The 15753-nt window shown below is 36.6% G+C and overlaps 1 protein-coding gene across 2 annotated transcripts in view; it reads right to left on the reverse strand.

The window, feature by feature from the left end:
• Positions 1 to 15753, reverse strand: part of LOC120518592 (zinc finger protein 106-like) — a 73333-nt gene that overhangs the window by 3487 nt on the left and 54093 nt on the right. For both annotated transcript variants that reach the window (XM_039741465.1, XM_039741464.1), the window contains 6 exons: positions 14232 to 14348; positions 9858 to 10049; positions 5267 to 5329; positions 4612 to 4731; positions 4421 to 4492; positions 2279 to 2350 (listed from right to left, as the gene is read on the reverse strand). In XM_039741465.1, coding sequence (XP_039597399.1) covers positions 2279 to 2350; positions 4421 to 4492; positions 4612 to 4731; positions 5267 to 5329; positions 9858 to 10049; positions 14232 to 14348 — 636 coding nt within the window. The remainder of the gene's footprint in view (positions 1 to 2278; positions 2351 to 4420; positions 4493 to 4611; positions 4732 to 5266; positions 5330 to 9857; positions 10050 to 14231; positions 14349 to 15753) is intronic.

Raw genomic sequence — 15753 nt, forward strand, 5'->3', positions numbered from 1 at the left:
ACCACTGGGTTTGGTAGTCAAAATTTGCTAAAATAAATCTAGCACAAATCACAAACTTGTATGGTAAATAAAATATGCATGACTACAGCATAAACCGGCCTTTATCTTCTAGCATTCTCGCTGTCCACATACGTTACCAAGTTATTGCAATGTTATTGTGCAAATAACCCTTAATTTTCCTTAATAATGGCCCCTAAAAGGCCAAAGTACATACAGTGATGCTGGCAGTTGTTCAAAATCTAAGAGAAGTTGAAAAGTGCTTCCATTCAGTGAAAACAATAAAGACCGGGTGAGCTGGTGAGTACCCTCAATAGGCTAAGATATTTTTTGAGAGAGAGAAAGCACACAGGTAAAATAATGTATTTTATTATTACTTAATGCTGGCAATGTCTTATTTTACATGATTTGTTTTAATCAAACAACAATCCATACAAGCAAGTCAAGTTTAACAAAATTATGCTTGAAACTAATCAACCCCACCCATGAGAGAGCTAGGCCAGCAGAGAAAAACTTTAACAATAGTAAAAATATGTAAATAAATAAATTATTAAAAATAAATAGAGGGGAAAGAAACCACTTTAATTTAAGTGCTTATTCTAAAATGGTATTGATTAGATTCTGCCAAGTTCTGAAAAAGTTTTGCACAGATCTTCTAAGTGAGAATTTGACTTTTTCCAATTTTAGATGATACATAACATCAGTTACCCACTGGCCTAAAAGAGGTGAGTTATCTTTTTCAACTGGAGGAATGCTAAGTCTACGTGCCAATAGTGAAGTAAAGGCAATCACAATTTGTTTGTCATTCTCCACTTTAATCCCATCTGAAGTACACCAAACACACCTGTTAGTGGGTTAGGAGGGATTGTGACACCAAGGCTGTCTGAAAGGCATTTAAAGATTTTTGTGTAGAATGATGTTAATTTGGTGCAGGTCCAAAACATGTGACCCAGTGAGGGTGGGACTTGATTGCAGCGTTCGCAGGTTGGATCTTGACCTGGAAACATTTTGGACAATTTTAAATGAGACAGACGTGCTCGATATATAATTTTAAGTTGAATAATTAATTGTATGCTATGTACATATGGAGCTCAATTGTACAAAAAGTACAAAATGAACTTTTGTTGTCATTTTGTAGTCTTAAGACAGCTTTGACCTTCATTTCCAGTCCCAAACACACACCAGTTTTATTTATTGCCATGAAGCCTAATGTTACGTTGGCACTTATGTTATTTTACATGATTTTTTCAATTACACTTTATCAAAGTTATGCATGTAAACAAAAAATGACTGACATATAGGGTTTGCTATTCTCTGTGGTTTCAGGAATCTGCAGTAGGTCTTGGAAGGTATAACGCATGGATATGGAAGTTCTACTGAATGCATCCTGCCATTCATTCACTTTGATGCTGCTTGTACATCGTGCACAAAGTTTGCCTGCTTCTCATAACATGACACTCTAAATTATTCACTCCTGTATTCCTAAAGCAGTTACAACAATCCATCTGTAAAGCCACATGTATCAGTGGTAAAAATTAACTCATTAACTTATTCACCTTGCTGCACACCCATAAACACAACACAGCACAAAACCCATGATAAGCAAAACAGCTCTTAACCTTTTCAACACTGCCATGTCCATTAGTCAGCATGCTACTGCCTGAAGGGGTGAGCATAATTGCAATGTAAGATCAGCGCTTTGTTGGTAAATATGACATGGGCAGCAATTTTTAGTTGTATAATTTGACATGATGGTGTGAGGTGATCACTGACTTCAGACAGTAAATATAATATGCCCTACTACAATAAGTTATATAATGTGACATCGGTTTTAGTGTCTTTACTGCTTTAATTGCATTTTTGAAAGTCAGTGTGTTGTTCCCTCCTGCAAATGTCTAATCAAATTATCGTGCCAGGCACCTTTGCTTTAAATCCACCACGACTTTCTCTTTAAAAATACTTTCAAACAGCAGTCACTTTCTTCAGCAGTTTCCACTTATTGTGTACTGCCTGTACAGCACAAGCACTCAGTTTAATTTATTCCATGTCATATAACAGGCAACTCAATTGGCCAATTTTAAGCAGATTATTGATTTCACAACAACAAACAAACAGACAATTTTGATCCAAGACCTGCATCACGACTAAAAATGGCAGCTCAAAATGTGTTCTGAATAAGGGCATAGTGAAATCTGAACAAAAGCACTAAAAATATATGAATGTAGGGGGTGAACACTGTCCAAAATTTAAAGAGCTTTCAAGAAAATAAATAGTACATTACCCAACACCGGTAGTTTTGCATTAGATTAAGTTTCACAGCCTGAATGCTTCCATCATAGCATCCTGTGTATATCTGTGGAAACCATAAAAATAAATGCATAAATAAATAAAATATAAAGAATGTTTATCATGATTTTTATTGCAAAAATACATCATTATTTTACCTTATAAAAAAACATACTTGAGAGAACTAGAAAGGAACACAATCCCAAATTTAGGCACAACAGCAAGTTATCATCATAGAGTTTAAAAAAATTGAATATTTTCATAGCAATTGAGAAGAATAAAATCAACAACTAAAACTGATTTCTTCAATATCTTCTACATGAACAAATGTGCCCGTGTGTCACACACAGATGATAATAACAATGTCCAAGAAATGCTTTATTTCAACACACCTACACAATAGGTATAGATGCAGATGCCCATGAAAAGGCAGCACAAGAGAACTATGGCAGCTGAAAGTAAAGTACAGCCCTTTATGGCTTAAAAATGACAATTTGTGCTTAATTGGCTAATAAAATTAGATTTTATGGGAGAGTGGTAAAACAAAAAAACAACCATGTTGCAAGGAAAAAAATAAAAGCTTTATAATTCAATCTCTGCTTACTAAAGAGCAAGAGTGGACTCTGAAACATAGTTAAAAAAATTCTATAGTCTAATGTGACAAAAACCTAACAATTTTGATGTTAATGCTTGCTACAAATATAAAACCATATATTTCCTGAAAACACATGCAAGATGAAAATGTAATTTTATTGGGATGCTTTACTGCAGTGAATGCAGGATAACGTTTAGTGATCAAATCAAGGTTTAGGTGCGTTTTTTAGTAACGGTCACCCATGAGTGGTTTTTTTTTTTTAGCACAATCAAAGCTCTATCACTAACAAACTGATGACTTCAAAAGTCATTATGTTCCCACAGGTCAACCAACTGCTCTAAACCTGCATGGAAAAAGTGTGTGTGCATGCAGAATTGTGAAAATGAGATCAAAAGGTTGTGCACAGAGCTATACTGTATTAAAGACAAGTGCAAAAATGACTCTTGCTCCTTAGAAGTCCTTATGCAAGCACCTAAAAGATGCGCACACACACTGAGCAGAAACAACAAAGATGCTAAATGTATGAAAGATCACTTTGTTTCCCAAAAATCAAATAGTGATGCCATAGCAGTGCTATGGAATAAAGTTCTACATATCTCAGCTGCCCCAGCAGTGCTGCTCTTTTAACTTTTAAAAAGGGAAACGGCAAGGCAGCAGGGGTTAGCGGCTGTTCACCTGTCTGATAAAATGTCTTTTCACACATTTAGATTATCAGTTTATTGTCTTGCTTTACTGTTCCTGTCTGGGCATACGGTCTGTCTCATGCCTGCCTGTTTGTGCAAGTTGTATGGATTGGACACGTTTTCATCAAAGGAACTGTACCCAATCAACTCATTCCACACAGCATCAAAAATTACTTTGAGTGAACCATTCACAGGATTTTCCACTTACCATCTATCATCATCTGTTGCTGCTACATTTTGGCAGTGTTTTAGACACTGTAATGACTGTTTATTGTTTGGTGTTTACTGTTGTATTATATTTGGTCATCGCCATAGGGAAGTAGGCAGGGTTAACCATTTAATCGTTGTTTATATATCTATTTCATTTAATATACCTCATTATTATTGATTTGATCTGCAGTTCAACTGTGTCTCTGCGAGTGTGTGTATATGTGCGAGTTGGGCCAAGGCTGGGTGTATTCAAGGGATCCCCATCCCTTCAACATGCAAATCTTAGCGGCACCTCGACCACTACAAGGTAAGCTGGCTTAAAACACTGTTCTCACTAGAACTTCAAAGAGGGCATTAACCAGTTTTCATTATTCATTTTAAGTATAATTACTGTATATTAGGATGCCCCATTGAATTTCATTTTTAATCTTGATGTTATGCTATTTTTGCAGTTATCCTTGGCCACAACTGAAAAACAACTGAATTGCAATAAAATGTAACAAAATGAGGGTGAATACTTGTAATAGACACTAAACATGTAATAAACACAGAAAATAGAAGCTTCTTTATACAGAACAGAATATTAAATTGGAAAAGACATGTACACAACAAAAAAACTGAGAGAAACAAAATTTTTGGTAAAACTCACCATGCTCTTATGAACTGTCATGCACATGACCATATCATTATGTCCTCCATAAATCTGCAAGCGGTCATGGGACTGAAATAAAAGAATTAAACAATTAAGTCAGAGAACTAAATACTAACTTATTGCAGAAGGCAATCAGCTAATTGTTTCAATGTCACTGTTTACTTTTGATAGAATGCTGCATATCATACCTGTAGTTCATAGACACGAACTAGTTTATCCAAGCAGGCAGTTACCATCACCTTTCCAAGAACATTGACCACCGTGACTGCATGGCTGTGGCCCTTGTAGATTCGCACTAGTTCACCTGTCTGTTGCAAAGAAAACAACAGTGCAGTGCTGAGGCAGTATTATTACAGTGAAGAAACCCCTTTTAAATAATATGTATTTTACTTCTGCTTCTTCTAGCTAATTCTTAATTTCCTGTTATCCCACACTGTTAGCTCTAATTTGTTCTGTTGACTTTCCACTGGTCAAAATGTTCCCAATTCTTTTTCTTCCTCAAACATCTACAACTATCCTTAGTATTGTTATATTGTGAGAAAGACTGGCAGCTAATACGTTGATCTGAAGATGTTAGGAGAAGCAAGCCTTGGTGGGAGACCATACTTCACGAATGTACGCGTCACTTACTCAGGATATAGAGTTTTCTATATGCATAATTCAACAATTTATCCCCATTTTCAGACATAAGACAATATTTCAATTTCAAGCAGAAATACACTACAATTTATTTACCCGTAATACCCTGAACAAATTATTTTTCTACAGTATTAAATGTGCAACCTGCAAGAGTCTGGTCCAGGTTGGAGTTATTTAACTCAGTTTAAATTTTATTTTTCTTACATGGATGTTGTGAGCGTGTACAGACTGATCACTGGAGCCACTGAACACCAGATCATTCACCACCTGTGGGGAAAAAAAAAAAAAATATTACATTTAATTAGTAATAGTTTACATTTTTCAAAAGTAAACTTTGCCTTCGATTTTTCTGTTGTAGATGTATTAGAAACAAAAATCATTCAAGTGAGTGTTCAGGAGGTCAGCTAGCAATAAAAAGACAGGAAGCAGAAGACGACTTGCAATGATAAAATATACTATAAACATAGAGAAGAGCTAAACACTTATCTCAGATGATCAGCTTCTGTCTTCCATGTCGTTTACATACAAACAGCTAACTTCAAAGGGACAGGGATGGCTTATTTTCATGTACCAAAGCTAAAACGTTGACACATGCTATTTAAGTTATGAGTGTCACTTGACTATGAAAATAAAACTTAGGAAGCATGTGATTGACACAAACGAGCAAATAAGTATTACTTCTAGAATAAGGGAAGCTGACCCTTACAACATGCTAGGATCTTAAGGGTTACAAAACTAAAGACAACATCTCTGCTAAAGGACAAAGTATTTTAGAGTACTCAAAACGAAAGATAACAGGAATGATAAGTTTTGTTCTTAACACTATTTGCCTTATATACATCAATTGAAGTTATTTAAATTAAATGAAGTTTGGCAGTAAGATTAATACCTGAGAGAAAATAATTTAAAATAATATGATATTAGCTACTGCGGTGGGCTGGATGATGACTGACTGACAGATATTAGCTAGTGGAGAATAGCTCTGTTTTGACCTTGCTCATTTAAAAAAGTGAAGTATATGCAATTGATGCTGAGCAAGGCTAAACGCTAACAAGAAAAAAAGCAAGGAAATTATGTTCATGTTTAAATTAACTTGCATGTTTATAAAGTAAAATGAAATTCTTACTTTTACATTTCCACAAAGACTAGTTGACAGTGGTAAGATACCAGAAACAGACAATGAATACAAACACAGTGAATCCAGCATTATACAATTAAAGCAACATCAATTAACCATCTGGTGTTTGTTTGTAGCGTTTCCCCCTATCACCAAATGCTTCATCTCATCTGATTAGGCACAAATTTAGTTTTCCATTCATGCCAGTTATGACAGTACTATACAATATAACATGAAATTATCAAGAAAAATGAAAAATATACAAAAACATTTTTTTTTTTTAATTGGAAAAGTAAAGTTAAAAATCCCCCTTAATAAAATCAAACGTTACAAGGGTCTGATGTGTACCTGAACTATCTTTTGCCAACTTTTCATAATTGCAAAATAAAAAGATAAAATTGTGTTCCCTTATAAATAAAACCAAAATAAAAGGAAGTAAAGTGAAATAGAGTTTCCGGAAAAAGAATAACTGATATAAATCGCCTATAAAAGAAAAACAAAAACCAATAAAATAAAGTGACATTTCACTAAAGATAAAAATTTCTGCTGATGTGCTTCAGCTCTAAAAAGTAAAATTTAATTGTCAAGGTAATCATTTATAAACTGGCAACTGCATTTTACCTGTAAACTTGTTAAAATGTTCTGAGCCTGTACTCAATGAAGGGTACTATACTAAAGTGAAGAGAAAAGCATGAGTTAGAAACAGAGGAGTCTCTTTGCTGCATGTATTTGCATAGTCCAGTGCCTTTGCTAGTAAAAAAAAAAAAAAAAAGGTAGAAATTGCAAGATTACAATAAGTTATACACACATTTTATCTACTACAAACAAGAACTTGCTTTCAGGAAACAAATACTTTGATCATTTATACATCTTAACACTGCCAACAAATTAATTTCTAGTGCCAATATTTGGTTTACTGGATTGTAAATGATCTTCTGGTTGGCTATAGAGATCTGGTAATATACCCTTTGCTTGGTTATAAATCTTTGCAGTCATGTCCTCTGAATAGCAAAGATTAACATCAACTGACACTGCAGGAGTAAGATGCAATTTGTTGACCAGAAAAGTAGGATGAGTTTGCTGATGACACCATCATTATTGGGCTTATTACTAATGGTAATGAAACAGCTAACAGAAAGGAGGGGACTTGTCTTATGTCTTGGTGTGCTACCAACAGCTTGGTGTTTAACACTACCAAGGCAGTGGAAATGGTAAACAGCAGTAACAACCTCTCCCACTAGAAATGAATGATGCAGTCACACTATTATAGAATCCTGCAAATGTATGTGCACAACAATCACAAACGCTCTAAACTGGGACATTAACAAAACTCCCATCACTGTGAAGGTTCCTAGCCAATCCTAGTACGATTTCAAAAAGCCATAATTGAAAGTGTGTTCACATTATCCATTGTTGTCTAGTTAGGCTCAGCAACAGTCCACTCCAAAAATTAATTATAGTGTGTTGTGTGGTCCGCCTGAGAAAATAATTGGCTGTGCTCTTCCTTCTATTGCATACCTGTATTCATCCAATGTAACTAAATGTGTCAAAACCAAGGACTCGTATCACTAAGAATCACTTGTTCCAAAAACTCCCTTCTGGTAAACACTTTAGGTTACTTAAAGCTAACAACTAATATACTTCTAAACAGGTTATTTCCCAGGGCCATAGCCCTCGCAAACCAGTAATTTAACTTGTCTTCCTCACTTACCTGTGTGTTCTCTAAAATACTGTATTAAGGTGGGTGTATGTACAGTATATGTACAAGAATGTACATATGCACTATACAATTATACCCGCTCTTGCAAATCATTTGTATTGTATTGACCCCCCTTCTTTTTGACACCCATGACATGCCCAACCTACCTGGAAAAGAGCCTCTTTTTGAACTGCCTTTCCCAAGGTTTCTTCCATTTTTTCCTTACAAGGGTTTTTTTGGGAGTTTTTCCTGTCTTCTTACAGAGTCAAGGCTGGGGGGCTGTCAAGAGGCAGGGCCTGTTAAAGCCCATTGCAGCACTTCTTGTGTGATTTTGGGCTTTACAAAAATAAATTGTATTGTATTGCACATCATTTGTAGATCTCCTTTATAACTGTACTATTCTTCAACTGTTTATAATGTATGTGGCTTAATTTATGTAATTTGTATGTGATGTTGTTTAATGCTATAAGCAGCACCAAAGCTACCATGTTAAATTCCTACACATTCAGGACTGGTGGCTAAAAGTGAATCTGATTTGCTCTAAACATGCAGATTTCAAAAGGTGCAAGCCACAAACAGAGAAGTGGTATATATGTTTGGAAACCCCCAGTTTTTTGTTTTTACATGTCAGCACTTTGACATCTCAAACCCATTTTTAATGAATAACATGTTGAAAAATGTATCATGATTGTACTGATGCTAACATGTTGGGGCACACAGAATTACTATACCCAAGAAACACCCATTCCATTGTCAGTATGAGAAACTGAAGGCTTTAATACTGTTTGTCCTTCCAAGGCATTCTTCTTTTTTTATCATAGAAAGAAGTGTAATAGCCAATAATGTTCAAACATGCCGATTCCAACAATTTGTTTTGCAGTGCTTTGCAAGGTTTGTTCAAAATCTGCTGATATACTGTCATAGACAATAACACACTTTATTGCACAATTAAGCACTGTTTCATATACTACTTTGGGCTGTGTGAACCTTGTGGAATAAACAGGTATCCTTTAAAAGTATTAAAAGATTCAAACTTGATACTAAAAAATCTTGCTTTAACCTATATTCTTTATTGCAAAAACCATAATCAAAATTTGCCTCTCAGTTAGGAGAACCGGGATCGCTTCCCGAGTCCTCCTTTCGTGGAGTTTGCATGTTCTCCCCGTGTCTGCATGGGTTTCCTCCAGGTACTCCAGTTTCCTCCCATAGTCCAAAAACATGCAGGTTAGGTGCTTTGCCGATTCTAAATTGTCCCTAGTGTGTGCTTGGTGTGTGCACGCCCTGCCCGGGGTTTGTTCCTGCCTTGCACCTGGTGTTGGCTGGGATTGGCTCCAGCAGACCCCCATGACCCTGTGTTAGGATATAGCGGGTTGGATAATGGATGGATGGATAATCAAAATTGATAAAAATTAAGACAATCTGAACATTTGTTTGTAGATGTTTTAAAGTTAAAAAGTAAAATGCTGTTTGCAGAGGTTTTCAAAAATACTTGTGCACTGGCAGCTTAAGTTTTCATAAGTAAAATAAGTTTCTTTAAATGATTATAATTGTTTTCCTTATAATCTCTGACTGCAGAATACAAATCACAGGTATTTCTGCTGGGTAAAAGTTATTACCTCTGTAAGAATCACTGGTGCAAAATTTTGTCAACTAAATAAGAAAGTCACAGATAGTTAAAAAAGCACAAAATTACAGAATTAAGAAAAAACTTTTTAAAGTGTATGTATCCCTCTCTGAGCAATGATATTTTAATAATCAAGAATTGAAAACTACCTCTCACCAAGAAGACACTGCTGTGAAAAGAATTTCCATGTAAACTCAGCAAAAGCTAAGCAAAGCATCCACCTCAAACTTTTGATAGTTTATTGTTTGAGAGTTAACATACAAGGTAAACTACATAAGTGTAGAGATCCTCACAACGGCCAAGAATATGTTTCATATTCTTCATTACAGGCTTCTTTTTCAGAGTATGAAATTACCTTCATGCAGAGAACAGTCTTCGTATGCCCCTCCAAGGTACGCAGCAGTAAGCCACTATTAGCGTCTCGAACACTGATGGTACTGTCATAAGATCCCACTAGCAGAAGTTTACGAGCTCCTTCCTGAGCTGAGGATATGCAGCTCACAGCCCGAGGTGCGTGGCACTCAAATACATCCATCTGCTTGTTTGACTAAATGAAAATAACAGTTTAAATAATGAGTTCAAGTTTAATATAATCAAGGCACACAATAATTTAACTGGCAAGAAGTACCAAAACCTCCACTCAAAGAAACACTTTAATTTTACCATGTTCTTAAATTATTACACCTCTTCTAGATCATACTTCTCTGGAATGCACAAGCCATTTTGTTAATTTTAGGTAACATTTAACCCTAGAATTACCAAAGCCTATGAAAAAACTTGTAATCCCAGCCCACCTTAAATCCGTTCGCACCTCTCCATCAGCGCCTTTTGTGTTGTAAATATCCCATCACCCCACCAACGCAGAAAGTTCTCTCAGCTCAAGTCTGTTTACCGGAGTGCGAGTTGCCGGAAGTTATATCGGGTAAATAATATATCATTATTTGGAATACATGCATTTCATGTCTGTTCTGTGTCTACAGCTATCTATGTAAACGCATTGTTAAAACGAAAACGATTTTCATGTTTTAAAAATAATTGACAAAATGTAGACATGAAGTGTATAATGTGTGAAGCCTGAAGTCCAAATATCAAAGAAACACTTTACAAAAGGTACAAGTATAACAAAACAAGTGTACTTTTATTCAGGAATATAACTGCAGAAAAAGAACTTGTGTTAGGGTGCGACATTGACATGCCCTTAACACAAACGCTTTGGTGGCGCAACGGTAAGAACTGCTCACTGGTAATCAATTCGATCTCCGTTTTCAGAAGTGAACTGCTCTTATTCTTACTATTATAGAATAAAAACATACATTTGATTTGAGTCTGTAACAGCTGGTGTAAATGTAAGGTACTTGTAAAGGTTAGCGTTTATTTATTTTTATTCGGTTTTATTCTCTCAGTCACATTCATGCTCACCCAAATTTTCAAATAAAGACGTGCTATAACTGAGGTGAACTCAGACGAGGGTTCTAAATCAGAGTAACAGAACAGAAGCTCTCCCCGCAAGAAATGTCCACTCACATATAAGAACAACTCTGCACCAGGCGTAAAGGTGAAAGATGGCACCGTTTGGATGCAGCAACAGGTCAGGCATCATCCTGCCAGTCAGTCTTCCCCACACCTGTCCTTCAACGAAACAGCACGGCTTACACTGTTCACCAAGGTATCGTGCAAAGTTCTGTTTGTGGTTATGTTTTGTGATGGTCTTTATATGAAAACCATGTGTGTTACTTATATAAAAGCCAGATCGAATGTTATTTACCTTGATTTATTTACTTATCTTCCTACAGCATAGTCACAAGTAAACTGCAGAGCTTCCTCCGTTTGATCGACATGGGCATGCTCACAAAGTACACATGTACTCTGTTGTACCTACGCAAATACTGATCGGAAGGAAAAGAAAATAAAGGAGGTTAAAAGAAGGACAGTGAAGGCAGGAGGTAGAGTGAGCCAGGGTGTGTGAATGAGAGCGAGAAGGCAGGCAGCCAGGAGAAAGTCCCTAGGGAGAGCATGCAGCTGACACTCAGGGGCTGAAGGAGGCCACTTCAGTTGTGTGATTCAGGAGCTGGAGTGAATGAGGTTCTGCTCGGTTGGAAAGACTCCATGTAAGGCCGGGAAGAAAGGCAGTGGGAGCTGCAGGGGTAGGTTTCCTGCAGGTGAAGCCATAGACTGCGGGGTCGCGAGCCTGGCAATAGGAGTCAGAGGCTCGGCATGGTGCACTGCTGGGGCCACAGACGGCATCAGGGGCTTGAGCCTAGGAGCAGAGTGCAGTAGGTCGGCTGAACTGCCAATTAGGCACCTCCTTGGCTTCAATGACCCATTTAGGGTTAAGCTAAGGAGACATGTTTAAAGGTTTGCAACATGGACTGGGATTTTAAACAGAAGTCAAGGACTGGGACTTTAAACAGAAATTTCCTGCAAGGTTTTAACCTCATTTTTATGGACATATTTATTTGCATTTTAACTTCCACAGATAACTTGTTTTTATGGAATTCTTTATTACAGCTTGAGTACTGTACTTTGTTTTAAACACTGTTTTGATTGTTTTAATAAAAGCAATGACACACTTGTGCACCTAGCCCTTCCTTTGTGTGAGTGTCCTCATTTGCTAGGCTCATCCCTTAGGTATGTTATCAGCAGTGGCAGGTTTACAAGGCTCCCGGAAGGACCTGGAAGCATGGAGCCAACCCGCACAATCACACTTCAGCTTTATTCAATAGCTACGTTTCTATTGTAGTTATGCGTAAAATAGACGCAATACTTCTGAAAAGTCAACAAAACACAAATATGAATTGTCCGTGTTTCCACTGAGTGGTTTTATGCGAATAAAGTTTGTTTAATCACCTGAAATTAAAAATGGCAATCAACATGATGCATGTTGGTTCTGTTATTTCAATTGCATCTGCAATTGCCGTATCTGTTTTTAATTTTAGGTGATGAAAGCAAGTGAATACAATAAAGGTAGTAAACAGGAAAGTAAAAGGAAAGTAAACTCCTGATACTTGGCCTAGGCCACATATTAAGGATGCGTCTGAAATCGACCAAAGTAGTTTTACTGAAGCGTTGTGGGTACAAAATTTTAGAATTAGCTGCTCAACAATCATTGAATTATACAGTACAATAGACCCTCTTGTGCCCCTGCGGCATACATGAGTAAACTAGTCCTGACTGATAAGCACATAGCCATCGCACATCGCATAAACGGGCTACCTGTGGAGAGTACAGGGTTGTTGCCGAAACTTTTGATGTCAGCAAAACCACTGTTCAAAGGTACTGTATGGATATGGGGTGTATCAGGCCACATGCTCCAAACTATTGAGGCAATACATCACTTTACCTGATGTGGAAGAGGCACTGCATTTATCACATGGCAACTACAAGGTACACAAAATACCTCAGTTGTATGGTGCAATCGATGGCTCACATATTCCTATTCCTGCACCAAGTGATGGGTATTGGGATTATTTTAACAGGAAAGGCTTGACATCTATTTTTCTCCAGCAGTTGTTGACGACAGATTAATGATCAAGTACATTTGTGTTGGGTCATCCGGTAGTGCTCATGATACTGCTGTATTCGCCACATCACATTTAAACGTGTTATTTGAAAATTTACGTCATGTGATCTAAGTGTGAAAAATGTATTTCCATTGCAGTTTTGTGATTTTTTTTCAAAATTCACATGTTTCAATTACCATTTTTCTGTTTTGCAGTTTCGAAATACACATCAAGAAGGTTAATGGAAACAGGGTTAAGGGCTCTGAAGTAGATTTTTATAACCCTTTATATTTGAGCTTCTCTGTAATCATATTCCGGACTTGCTTAAAATAAACCTTAATAAAAGCTTCCTAAGCTAGCAAATTACTCTTGTACTTTACAAAGAAATGTATCCTCTGAATTCCTACACTCACAGATGATCAACTTTTTGAGATAACATAGCATTTTAAAATCCACTCAATCCAATTCAGGGTCAGATATGGGCTGCCTTTAACTGAGACTGAGATTAAAGAAGATGCATGAGCATGACTTCCTGCATGTCCGTATAAGTAAATCAGCACACAAATATGGGTGAGGAAACCAACTGAACAGATTGTGTGTTCACATGCACATACGATTAGCCAATTACCTCTTTGCACCTCCTGACGCAGCGCAGGTTTGCAGCCACATGCACCCACACTAGTGGGGCCTGAGCCATATTGTTTTACTTAAAAACTCATGCACTGCTATAAGAGCCGTAACCTGCTTCTCCACACTGAGTGAGTGTTAAGAAAATACACCTATTACTCTTTCTCATTTGTGTGCATTGGTAAATATTAGAGACAGAGTGTAGCAGAGTATGTGTCTAGTTTTTCCCATGTCACTGCATGCTACTGTGAATAATACATAGCAAGAATACGTTTGATTTATTTCACAGTAGTGTGAATGAGAGGGAATGAGAGTACTGTGGAGTGCAAGAGTTTGAAACATCCAAGCTACAGTGACTGAAACACATGGAATGGGAGATAGGCCAATACTGCACAATATTTAAAAAAAAAAATACAATAGTCACTCTTTATCATACCAATTGAACTTTTTGCACTTTTGCCACCAACCATCATTAAGTTGAATTCATTGTACATTTTTTTTTCAGCCAGTTAAAATTATGTAATATTAACTATATTAAAAAGAAGCACTACAACAGAGAATAATATTAAGCATAATATTAAACACATTTAAATTATTATTACCTTTAAATTGAAAGCTACTACGGTTCCATTGGCCAGACCTGCAAAAAGCATCCGCCACCGACTATGCAAGCATAGCACTCTGTCCAACAGACAAAATTCATCTCTGAACTTCTTGGTCTAAAAACAGTTATATAAAAAAAAAAAAGTTTATTCTAATAAAGCATTTTTTTTATTTATGATGAAAGTGCTCAATTGTTACTAATGACTGAATGCTACCATTCCAACTCTACTTTGGTGGCAATATTAAAACTTCACCTCTACGGGTTGAGCCTTAATGCTAAAGGTACATAAATAATTCGACCATGCTTCCTACAAGACAGCTTCTAGCACAAGGCTGGGCCACCCAAATGCTGCAGGTTTTCACTTGAGACAACCTAACACTTAAATGCAGAGTGAACCATAGATTGAACTACATCCGAGACCAGTCATATGTTTGAAGTCTCTTCACTTTAAATTACCACTACTTTTTTCTAACAAGTTTCATGTAGAAAAGTGAGCAATGGACAAGATCACAGCAGTTGAATCTGGCGATAAGAAAAAAATAGTACTGGCCAATATGTGTCAATTACAATAGCAGCTGCTTATCAGAACGGCACTGCTTTCTGGCAATTAAGTATACTATTGCGTGGACTATTGTGCTGCAATTTCAAAAAAGATACACTAGTGTTCAAAAGTTTGAAATCACTCAGACATTTTCATGTTTTTGATAGAAATGTATATTCTTTAATCAGGGTACCATTAATTTAATTTTAAAATTGCTGCTTCTGCAAAAAATGACTGATCTACAGTTTATTTTTCATATATGTGGAAGTTACTGGCATTCCTCAAGTTCAATTCTGTGTCCAAAAATGTCCAGAATAAAACAGTTTACCCAAGAAACATGTAGTCTATTGTTGTTTTGCGAAATTAAGACAATCCAATGTAACAGATTGCCAAAAACAGTAAATTCCATATAGAGGTTGTCCATTACTGTCTTGACAGAGCAAGCTGGATTTAACCACGACAGAAAAAGAAGTGGAAAATCCAGGCACCAAACTTCAACAAAGGATAAAAGTACACTAGTGGATGTAGTTTTCTACAACAGTGACTCGGGGATGTTGACATAAAGGCACTGATCTGAAACTGGGAAATAAAAAGAAAAGATTAAAAATCAGCAAAAGTCCAGAATCATCCAGAAACATCTAATTTCTGTTTGTTTATTTATTTGTTGTCTATCTCAACCTCTACATTTCACTGTTGCAGATGACATTGGTATTTAGGATATACCATTTAAGGAAACAGCCAACTAAGGACCTGTAAGGAATCTGTTTCTCAAACATACATACATCCGATTATCTGAAAAGCAAGGATTAGGCAGAAAGCACTATCAGAAACTCAAACTAGTGGAGAGTCTATCAGTGTAGCAGTAACAAAAGCCTGCATTTAGTATGGTCTTCCTTAATCTGCTCATCTCTCCCACCTCACAATGTTGAAAACATCATCTGGGCCCCTCTTAGACCACCAGCAGTAACCTGTAAAGGTA

The sequence above is a fragment of the Polypterus senegalus genome, chromosome 18 (genome assembly GCF_016835505.1).
Source record: "Polypterus senegalus isolate Bchr_013 chromosome 18, ASM1683550v1, whole genome shotgun sequence".
Taxonomy (NCBI): Eukaryota; Metazoa; Chordata; class Cladistia; order Polypteriformes; family Polypteridae; genus Polypterus; species Polypterus senegalus.